This window comes from Pelodiscus sinensis, unplaced genomic scaffold, assembly GCF_049634645.1.
Source record: "Pelodiscus sinensis isolate JC-2024 unplaced genomic scaffold, ASM4963464v1 ctg67, whole genome shotgun sequence".
NCBI classification, from domain to species: Eukaryota; Metazoa; Chordata; order Testudines; family Trionychidae; genus Pelodiscus; species Pelodiscus sinensis.
Window position 1 is genome coordinate 538511 of NW_027465935.1, and position 11351 is coordinate 549861.

General features: G+C 61.1%; 1 protein-coding gene across 1 annotated transcript; it reads right to left on the reverse strand.

Moving 5' to 3' along the window:
* Positions 1–367: 367 nt before the first annotated feature.
* NIPSNAP1 (nipsnap homolog 1) lies at positions 368–11351 on the reverse strand. The gene is made up of 10 exons (XM_075916984.1): positions 11216–11351; positions 8545–8672; positions 8017–8062; positions 7359–7453; positions 7196–7266; positions 6724–6864; positions 4426–4457; positions 2552–2646; positions 2162–2245; positions 368–1920 (listed from the first exon to the last, which is right to left on the reverse strand). Exons 1-10 carry the CDS (start codon positions 11290–11292, stop codon positions 1856–1858), a joined length of 834 nt encoding a protein of 277 aa, XP_075773099.1. The 5' UTR covers positions 11293–11351; the 3' UTR covers positions 368–1855.

Sequence of the window (11351 nt, forward strand, 5' to 3'; positions counted from 1 at the left end):
CTTTGGAATTTGCACTCCGTGCGTCTGACGAAGTGGGTTTTTGCCCACGAAAGATTATGCTCCGATAAATCTGTTGGTCTACAAGGTGCCACAGGACTCCTCATTCCTTTGGTTTGTTTGCCACCAGCTGCGTATTCATTGCATTGGTGACCTCTCGTTTTTCGATTGTGGGAGCGGCGGACAGAGGGTGTGGGCGGGGCCGTCCTGAGCGAGGAAGAAGCGTGTGAGCCACGCCGGCGGCTTTACGATCACAACTCAGCGAGCCCCCGCGGAGGGGAAAAGTTTGGCCTTCACAGCCTGATTCCCGGACTGTCTGTCCACAGAGCTCCCGCCCCACGCCCCGAGACGCACAACGAGAGCGCACGAGGCCGGCAGCCGAATCTTTACTTTGCGATTGGACGGTTACAAGTTCCCGGGAAGGAAAACGCGTCGCACCCGAAACAGGCCCTTGGCGGGGGTTGCTGCGTCGCCGTGAAGCGTCAGTCGGATCAACAGCGCCGACGAGGAACTGCCGCCTGTCGGAAAGGCGCAGGAAAACCGGCACTCTCTCGGATCCGATTGGCACCGGGCCGCGGAAGTCCTGGCTACCCGGCGGCCGCGGCTGAGGAGTCTCTAGCCACAGACCGGCTTCCACCGCTCCCCTGCCGTCCGGGGAGGTGGCGTCTCGTGTGTGCAGAGCTACCGTGGCTCCCGGGTGAAGGCGGCCAGCTTCGAGCCTAGGACTCAATCCCTCTTCTGTCTCCGGCCCTCCACCCCCCGCCTCTCTCAGCCATGGGGCCTTCCCAGCCCCATAGCAGGCGGCAGCAGCTAGATCCAGACCGTGGCACCGGCCCGGCCGGGGAATTGGCGCTGGGAGGGTGAAGGGGAAAGACATTGGGGCCTCCCGCCTCTTTCCGGCAGACTCCTCCCTACAAAAGAGGGCCCTGGCCGGGGGTGAAAGTAACAGCCGCTTCTTACAGGTACTGCCATAGGCGGGGGGTCAGGGCGGTACCTGTAAGAAATGTCAATGTGGGATGGAGTGCGGGGGTCTCAGAGCAGAGGATGTGGGGGTGCAGGGGACTCAGGGCAGGGTGCGTGGGGGGTGCAGGTGTCCAGACAGTGAAAGTGGGGTTGCAGGAGTTGGGGCAGATGTGGGGGTGCAGGCATTGGGGCAGGGAACGGGAGTGCAGGAGTCGGGTCAGATGTGGGGGTGCAGGCATCGGGGCAGGGGATGGGAGTGCAGGAGTCGGGTCAGATGTGGGGGTGCAGGCATTGGGGCAGGGAACGGGGGTGCAGGAGTCGGAGCAGATGTGGGGGTGCAGGCATTGGGGCAGGGAACGGGGGTGCAGGAGTCGGAGCAGATGTGGGGGTGCAGGCATCGGGGCAGGAGATGGGAGTGCAGGAGTCGGGTCAGATGTGGGGCTGCAGGCATTGGGGCAGGGAACGGGAGTGCAGGAGTCGGAGCAGATGTGGGGGTGCAGACATCAGGGCAGGGGACGGGGGTGCAGGCGTCAGGGCAGATGTGGGGGTGCAGGCATTGGGGCAGGGTACGGGAGTGCAGGAGTCGGAGCAGATGTGGGGGTGCAGACATCAGGGCAGGGGACGGGGGTGCAGGCGTCAGGGCAGATGTGGGGGTGCAGGCATTGGGGCAGGGTACGGGAGTGCAGGAGTCGGAGCAGATGTGGGGGTGCAGACATCAGGGCAGGGGACGGGGGTGCAGGCGTCGGGGCAGCCGTGGGGGTGCAGACGTCAGGGCAGGGGACGGGGGTGCAGGCGTCGGGGCAGGGGTGCGCTGGTCCCGTGTGTCAGCCCCCAGCGGCCACCCCACGGCAGCAGCCCCCCATGCTCCCCGCAGAGCCTGGCCCCCCGCCGGGGGTCACTGGAGGGGGGAGATCTTCAGGGGGATCATGATCCGAGACTCCATGTTGCGGACCAGGGGGACTGCAATCGAAAGGAACAAAGGTCACCGCGCCGGGATCCCAGGGACGGTCCCATCGCCAGCGTCCCCACTCCGGTTTTCCCGCCCCCGGTGCGGAATAAATTTTGTCCCGCGCGCCGAGGCAGGAGCCGATGGGCACCACCCCGAGAAACACGCGCGGAGGATTTCCTGCCTGACCGAAGCGGCCCGTCAGCCCTGGCGCATGCGGGTTTGAGCGCGGATCGCGCCTCGACCGGCACTCACCGGTGTAGTACACGTTCTCGTCCCAGCCCCGCTTCCTCCAAGCCGCGTTCCTCGTCTCCTCGCGGGAGTGCAAGTCCCTGTAGGCTGGAAGGAGAAACAGCTGGGGGGGGTGGAGGCGGGCGGGGGGGGGCGCATTCCTACTCCGGGGGGGGCCACATGCCGTGCCTCAGTTTCCCTTCCAGATGAACGGCCCCAAGGACGCGGACATTGTTAAAAACCACACACAGTGAGACCGAGGAGGAAAACTGAGGATGGAATTTTTTTTCCCCCCCTAGCGCACAGGCCGGCAATTAAAATCTGCCTTTTGGAACAGCCTGGGGGGGGCAAAGTGTGCTCAAAGGGGGGGGGGGGGCCGAGAAAACGAGGACTCACGACTCCAAAGCTACCTACCCCAGAGGTGGTGCACCACGTACAGCTCCCCGATCTGGGAGAAGAACCCGCCCACGGCCTCCTCGTTTTCCTGCCGGTGCTTGATCGCCCGAGCCCTGGCAGACACAGTGGAGAGACGTGATCAGCTGGCACCGTTAGGAACAACCGTCCAGCCAGCCCAGGGTCCTGTCTGCCGACAGCGGCCAACGCCACATCCTCTGGCGAGGAGTTCCACAGGTTAACAGGGCGCCGCGTGCCGAAAACCGTCCTTGGGTTTGTTTGAAACCCCGCTGCCTCTTCATTTCACTGGGTGACTCCTCGTTCTTGTACGGTACCCGCAATACGTGTCGTTATATTCACGAGGCCGGGACGTATTTCCGGGAAGAGATTTTCCTCTGGGCTTTCCCGAAGGCTGGGCTGAACACACGAGGGGAATTTTTTTTTTCCTTTTGAATATATTAGAACGTACGAACGGCCAGGCTGGGCCAGACCAACCGTCCATCCCGCCCAGAGGGGTCCTGTCTTCCGACAGTGGCCGATACCAGCCGCATCACAACAGGGAATCCTCACATAATCCTTCCTCTATCAGAGAAACTGAGGCGAGAGACACCATTCCTCCCACTCCTGGCTAATGGCCATTGATGGACCTCGTCAATCTATTCCGCTCTTTTTGGGACTCTGTGCAAGTCCTGGCCTGCGCCGCGTCCTGTGGCGAGGAGTTCCACAGGTGGACGGCACTCCTCGCAGCGTGAGGAAAACCGCCCTCGTCCGTCTATTCCGCTCTTTTTGGGACTCTGTGCAAGTCCTGGCCCTGCGCCACGTCCTGTGGCGAGGAGTTCCACAGGTGGACGGCACTCAACGCAGCGTGAGGAAAACCGCCCTCGTCCGTCTATTCCGCTCTTTTTGGGACTCTGTGCAAGTCCTGGCCTGCGCCACGTCCTGTGGCGAGGAGTTCCACAGGTGGACGGCACTCAACGCAGTGTGAGGAAAACCGCCCTCGTCCATCTATTCAGCTCTTTTTGGGACTCTGTGCAAGTCCTGGCCTGCGCCACGTCATGTGGCGAGGAGTTCCACAGGTGGACGGCACTCCACGCAGCGTGAGGAAAACCGCCCTCGTCCGTCTATTTCGCTCTTCTTGGGACTCTGTGCAAGTCCTGGCCCTGCGCCACGTCCTGTGGCGAGGAGTTCCACAGGTGGACGGCACTCCACGCAGCGTGAGGAAAACCGCCCTCGTCCGTCTATTTCGCTCTTCTTGGGACTCTGTGCAAGTCCTGGCCCTGCGCCACGTCCTGCGGCGAGGAGTTCCACAGGTTGAAGAAAAACACCCTTGTGCTTGAAACCTGCTGCCTGTTCATTTCATTGTGCGTCCTTAGATTGCGGGAAGACGCCGACAACTTTTCCCCCACCCGGCACGATCTTACAGCCCTCTCTCCTATCCCCCCTCAGTCTCCTCTTTTCCAAGCGGAAACCTCCCCGTCTTTTTCATCGCTCTTCCTACGAGCCCCCGTTCCAAACCCGGCATCATTTCGGTTGCCCCTTTTCTGGACCTGTTCCAGCGCCGAGAGATCTTGGGCGGGATGAGGCGGCCACGTCTGGGCGCCGGATTCACGCTGGGGGCGTCTCCTGGATTTACACGGCGGTGGTACGACAGTCTCGGTCTTATTCTCTTCCCGTTTTGGAACGGTTCCTCTCATCCGGTCGGCTTTGTCGCCGGCCGCTGCACGCGGAGCCGGCGTTTCCAGCGAACGACCCGGAGATCTTGCTCTTTGGAGCGATCACGGGGACGTTACGACCCGGGGAGATCCGGGCGTGGTTTGCACTCGGCACGGCCCTGGATAAAATCGGCTCCTTCGGCCGGACAGGAATACGAGGCGGCCGGAAGGCAGGGTGCTTACCAGTTGTTCCCCCACTCGATCATCGTCCCCGGCTGGAAACAAAGAGACGGAATTAAAGTGGGTGTGGCCAGGGGGCGGGGCGCTGCCACAAGGGAACCGGACGGGACCCAAGCGCCCCCGAGTGGGGCACGCGGCCACCAGGGGCGGGAGACACGGACGCCACGTGAGCGGGGCCCTGGCTGGCGTGGAGCAGAGCCGCAGCGGCAGGGTGAGGGCAGAAGGACAGCGAGTGGCAGAGCCCACTGACCAGGGAATGGGTGTGTGTGTGCGTGTGTGTGTAACTGACCAGGGAATGGGTGCGTGTGTGTGTAACTGACCAGGGAATGGGAGTGTGTGCGTGTGTGTGTAACTGACCAGGGAATGGGAGTGTGTGTGTGTGTGTGCGTGTGTGTGTGTAACTGACCAGGGAATGGGAGTGTGTGTGTGTGTGTGCGTGTGTGTGTGTGTAACTGACCAGGGAATGGGAGTGTGTGTGTGTGTGTGCGTGTGTGTGTGTAACTGACCAGGGAATGGGAGTGTGTGTGTGTGTGTGTGCGTGTGTGTGTGTAACTGACCAGGGAATGGAAGTGGGGTGTGTGTGTGTGCGTGTGTGTGTGTAACTGACCAGGGAATGGGAGTGTGTGTGTGTGTGCATGTGTGTGTAACTGACTTGGGAATGGAAGTGGGGTGTGTGTGTGTGTGTGTGTAACTGACTGGGGAATGGAAGTGGGGGGTGTGTGTGTAACTGACTTGGGAATGGAAGTGGTGTGTGTGTGTGTGTGTGTAACTGACTGGGGAATGGAAGTGGTGTGTGTGTGTGTGTGTGTAACTGACTGGGGAATGGAAGTGGTGTGTGTGTGTGTGTGTGTGTGGGTGTGTGGGTGTGTGTGTGTGTGTGTAACTGACTGGGGAATGGAAGTGGTGTGTGTGTGTGTGTGTGTGTGTGTGTGTGTAACTGACTGGGGAATGGAAGTGGTGTGTGTGTGTGTGTGTGTGTGTGTAACTGACTGGGCATGGAAGTGGGGTGTGTGTGTGTAACTGACCAGGGAATGGGAGAGTGTGTGTGTGTGTGTGTGTGTGTGTGTGTGTGTGTGTGTGTGTGTAACTGACCGGGGAATGGAAGTGGTGTATGTGTGTGTGTGTAACTGACTAAGGAATGGAAGTGGTGTGTGTGTGTGTGTGTGTAACTGACCAGGGAATGGAAGTGGGGTGTGTGTGTGTGCGTGTGTGTGTGTAACTGACCGGGGAATGGACGTGTGTGCGAGGGGGCGTGTGTGCGTGTGTGTGTAACTGACCGGGGAATGGACGTGTGTGTGAGGGGGCGTGTGGGCGTGTGTGTGCAACTGACCGGGGAATGGACGTGTGTGTGAGGGGGTGTGTGTGCGTGTGTGTGTGTAACTGACCGGGGAATGGAAGCGTGTGTGTGAGGGGGCGTGTGTGCGTGTGTGTGTAACTGACCGGGGAATGGAAGCGTGTGTGTGAGGGTGTGTGTGTGCGTGTGTGTGTGTGTAACTAACCGGGGAATGGATGTGTGTGTGAGGGGGCGTGTGTGCGTGTGTGTGTAACTGACCGGGGAATGGACGTGTGTGTGAGGGGGCGTGTGGGCGTGTGTGTGTAACTGACCGGGGAATGGACGTGTGTGTGAGGGGGCGTGTGTGCGTGTGTGTGTAACTGACCGGGGAATGGACGTTTGTGTGAGGGGGCGTGTGTGCGTGTGTGTGTAACTGACCGGGGAATGGATGTGTGTGTGAGGGGGCGTGTGTGCGTGTGTGTGTAACTGACCGGGGAATGGAAGCGTGTGTGTGAGGGGGTGTGTGTGCGTGTGTGTGTGTGTAACTAACCGGGGAATGGATGTGTGTGTGAGGGGGCGTGTGTGCGCGTGTGTGTAACTGACCGGGGAATGGACGTGTGTGTGAGGGGGCGTGTGGGCGTGTGTGTGTAACTGACCGGGGAATGGACGTGTGTGTGAGGGGGCGTGTGTGCGCGTGTGTGTAACTGACCGGGGAATGGACGTGTGTGTGAGGGGGCGTGTGTGCGCGTGTGTGTAACTGACCGGGGGCGTGCGTCTCACTCCTGCGACGAGGCGTCGCCGTGCGGGGAGGGACGACCCGGCGGCCTGTTGCCAGGAGAGCTGCCAGCCCCCGGCGGGTCGCCCCGGCTTCGGCGCGGGCGCTTTTCTTCCCAGCGACTAGCGACAAGATCCCCCCGGGCGCAGTTCGGAGCCCTCCGGGGTCGACTTGCAGGAGCCAGCCGGGCCTGAGACTTGCCCCTGTCCCCCGATCCTCCCCCCGCCCCCCGGCTCCCGAGGGAGCGACTCACCTTTAGCTTGTACGTCCTCAGCTCGTAGACGTTGGGTCCGGCCCGGGGCAAAGGCTCGTTCCAGAAGCTGAACTCCAGGAGCAGCTGGTTGCGGCGGGACAGCAGCATTTTACTCCTCTCTTGGCGGAACGCCAGGTACTCCTGCAAAGAGCAGCCGTCACCGGGAACCGGGCGCGGAAATCCCAGGGGAAGGAGAGGCAGGGGGCTGCCAGCCGGAGACATGCCCTGGTGCCCCTCCCCAGCTGGCAAACTTGGGCCAGGACCCGTGGTTCCCGCTAACGGTTCCCATCCACGTGCGGAATAATTTTATGCCGTGCACCGAGGCAGGAGCCAATGTGCACCACCCGGAGACACCCGGGCTGCTGGCGTTTGAATGTCTTCCTAAGCATTCAGGTCAGAGGACACGCTGGAGGGGCGAGGGCAGATGCCGCAGCAGAGGGATCCGGAGGGGCTACCGAGAGCCGCCGGGTACCTGGTTCCGCTTCAGTTTGTTCATGCAGTCCATGAGGGCCGGGTACCCGCCAGAGAACCGCCACAGGTGCACTGCAACGAGAGAGCAAGGCCTGGCCTGGGGGTCGTGGCAAGGCAGACCCCACCCGAGGGCCCAGGGGCCCGGCCCGCGGCCGCCCGCTCACCTGCCTGGTCTTGCTCGCCGTACCATGTGTTCCAGTTCCCCACCAAGTCGCAAGGGTAATCGGGGTCCGAGTGCAGCTTGGGCAGCACCTCCTCACTGCAGGGGATGCGGAAGGGGCAGAGGGCTGCTCAGCCAATGGGGCGGCTGCCCCAGCTGGCCCCCAAAGGCAGAGTTTTCCTGAGCCTGAATTTCCTCCTCTAGTTGAGAGGGAAACTGAGGCACCGAAAGGCGACGTGATATGCCTAAAGTGACACAGAACCTAGGAATCCTGACTCCCCGTCCTGTGCCTTACCCAGAAGGCTCTTCTTCTTCCTGCCCCTACAGGAACAGCTTCATCATCAACCCGCTACAGCAGCGTTTCTTAAAAGTGTGTTCCGCGGAAAGAACAGAATTCAAAATGGCCGCCCTTAAAGGGGCAAGCCTCCTTTTTTTTGGGGGGGGGGCTCAACAATTTTTCCCTGGGGGCTTTTTTTTTCCCCCCCCCGCTCAACAAAAAAATCCTCGGTGTTCCCCAAAACAAAAATTATTCTTTGGTGTTCCTCGGTCTTAACAAGTTGAGGAAACACTGCGCTAGAGGCTAGTGCACTACAGGCTCCGCCCACCATGCCATAGGCTCCGCCCACCATGCCATAGGCTCCGCCCACCGCAGGAGAACTCACGTCAGGCTGTTGTAAGCATCCAGGCATTCCGGCTTCACGTTGTGAACTACAGCAGGGAAACAGACCGAAGAGACAGGTCAGCAGACAGGACACATTCCTGCGCTGCCCAGTGGAATCGCAGAGCGCCCAAAGGTTTGTGTGTCTCCAGGTGGTGCACATTCGCCCCGGCCTCAGTGCACAGCACAAAATTTATTCCTCACACGGGTGGAAAAAATCCACCCACAGATGGAAAAGATGAGAGGCTGTTTATTACCCTCTTGGCAGGCACTTCCCTGGCCAGCCGGGTGATTGGCCAGTCAGATATTGTCCCTCCTGACCCCCTAGATGAGCCCTCTACACCCCCACAAAGCAAACATCTGCGAGGTGCCCTGTGAAGTGAGTGTGGGGAACAGGTGGGGACAGAGCTCAACACCCACCCCCGGCTGGTAGGAAGCTCATAAACCAAAGGGCTCTCCCTGACCAGACCCCCTGGCCGACGCGGCGTGTGGCCTGGAAGGGGACGGGCAGCCCCGGGCAGGGGCAGCTCACACTGGATCTTGTAGAGGTTGCTGGTCTCTTTCTTCGACAAGAGCGTGGAGTGGGCATCCTTGCGGGGATCCACTTTGTGGACGAAGAGCGAGCGGAACCAGCTGCCCTCGTGGTCCTTGGCGTATCCCCTGGAAGAAGGCACAGAGGTCAGCCCCAGCAAAGGCAGCCGAGGTGTAGGGAGGAGCGGAGACGGTAGAGGGGGGATTCGAGGCTTTTGTCAAACCCACCCGGTGACACCACGGAGGTTCGTGGCCTTCGCCAGTTTCCCTGGGGCCACAGAGAGGAGAACGAGCACTTTGGCTCAATCAAAACGAGACAGAGATTGATTGTCACGGGCTCAAAAAACCTGTCACATCAAACCCAGGAAACAAATACGAGTGGCGGCCTATCTCCGACCTCCCAGCCACTAGAGCCTCACATTTTAGCAGTTACACGACTATTCGACAGTGTGGGGGCGGGGCTAGCAGCCAGTGCCCCCAGCCCCATTCCTGGGGAGCTCCCTGTATCAGAGGCAGCAGTGGTCAGTTTCATGGTGAGTTTCAGCACTGGTCAGTTTGATGGTCACTGTCAGCACTGGTCAGTTTCAGCACTGGTCAGCACTGGTCAGTTTCAGCACTGGTCACCCCTGGTCAGTTTCAGCACTGGTCAGTTTCAGCACTAGTCAGCACCGGTCAGTTTGATGGTCAAGTTTTAGTACTAGTCAGTTTCAGCACTGGTCAGTTTCAGCACTAGTCAGCACTGATCAGTTTGATGGTCAGTTTTAGCACTAGTCAGTTTCAGCACTGGTCAGCCTGGTCAGTTTCAGCACTGGTCACCCCTGGTCAGCACTGGTCAGTTTGATGGTCAGTTTCAGCACTGGTCAGTTTCAGCACTGGTCACCCCTGGTCAGCACTGGTCAGCACTGGTCAGTTTCAGCACTGGTCAGTGTCAGCACTGGTCAGCCTGGTCAGTTTCAGTACTTGTCAACACTAATCAGCACTGGTCAGTTTCAGCACTGGTCAGTTTCAGCACTGGTCAGTTTGATGGTCAGTTTCAGCACTAGTCAGTTTCAGCACTGGTCAGTTTGATGGTCAGTTTCAGCACTGGTCAGTTTCAGTGTTCATGGCTTGCCCTCTGCCTCTGAGCCAGGCTGCAGGCTCAGGAAGACGGTGCTGCCTCCGGACATCTTTGGAAAGTCCGAAGGGCCAGAAACTCCCCAGAGAAGGCGGGGGAGGGGAGGGGGGAGGGAGGGGAACTGAGGCAGACACAGATCCCTCCTGCCCCCTCTGTGCCTCCCAGGGAGGTCAGCAGAGATGCCACATCCACCGTCTGAGCCTCGCAAGACCTTTGCCCAGCTTGGAAGTCTCTAGTAAGCCATTAACCAGGGAGAGAAAGGTAAACAACCCTTCCTCCTGCCACATGCCGCCTGAACATGTCACCCCCCCCCCCCCGTTGGGCTTTGGCCCCCTCCATCGCTCTTCCACACGCCCACCCCACTTATCCAGGGCAACCGAGAGAGCCCACAGGGTGCGGGGGGGGGGGGAGATGGTGTGAGTCATGATGGGGGGAGGTGACCAAAGATCACAGCCGTGGAGGGGAGAGACCACAGAATGGGGGGGGGACCAAAAGTCATGGGATGGAGGGGAGAGTCCATCGGTTGGGGGGGGGAACCAAAGGTCATAGGGATGGAGGGGAGAGACCATCGGTTGGGGGGGGAACCAAAGGTCACAGTGATGGAAGGGAGAGACCACAGAATGGGGGGAACCAAAGGTCATAGGGATGGAGGGGAGAGACCACAGAATGGGGGGAACCAAAGGTCACAGCGGTGGAGGGGAGAGACCACAGAATGGGGGGAACCAAAGGTCACAGGATGGAAGGGAGAGACCACAGAATGGGGGGAACCAAAGGTCACAGGATGGAAGGGAGAGACCACAGAATGGGGGGAACCAAAGGTCACAGCGGTGGAGGGGAGAGACCACAGAATGGGGGGAACCAAAGGTCACAGGATGGAAGGGAGAGACCACAGAATGGGGGGAACCAAAGGTCACAGCGGTGGAGGGGAGAGACCACAGGGTGCGGGGCGGGGATGGGGAGGGACAGGGACCACAGGGGGCAGAGTGAGGGGAGAAGGGCCCAGTGGTGCTGATGAGGGGAGAGGGGTGGCAGGCGGGAGCCGTGGGGAGGGTGAGGACAGGGAGCTGCAGGGGGCCCTACGGGGCGCCCCAGGCGATGGCGGTACGTGGGGCGGGTGGACGCTCCGTGGGGCAGAGGCCAAACCTAAGGGGAGCCCAGGGGCTAGGCAGGTGAGGTGATGGGCCCCAGGGAATAGGAGTACAAGGGACTAGAAGATGGAGACGCTGGGGGGCAGGAGACTGGGGCTGTGAGGTAGGGGGCGCTGGGGCTGGCCACGTTGGAAGACAGGGGGCTGGGGCTCTCGGTACACGGGTGCCAGGGATGGACATACTTGGGGGGCAGGGGACATGGGTATGGGGATGCCAGGGATGGACAAGTTGGGGGTACGGGGGCGCCGGGGAGGGCCACGTGCGGGGATGGGACGGGGATGTACACTGGGGACGGGATACTGGGGGACAAGGGACCGGGCTGCGGGGGCGCCGGGGAGGACCCGCGGGGGGCGCACGGCACCGTGGCCGGGGGGGGAAGGGGGTGCTAGCCCCGGGGCCGCGGGTCTCACCGGGCTCCGCTCCGGGCCACGCAGGGTCCCCGCAGCAGGCGCCGCAGCGCCGGGTTCCCGCACACCCGCGTCGCCATCTTCGCGCTGCGGAGCCGCAGCCGGGCGCTGCGCGGGGCGGGCCGGGGGGGCGGGTCCG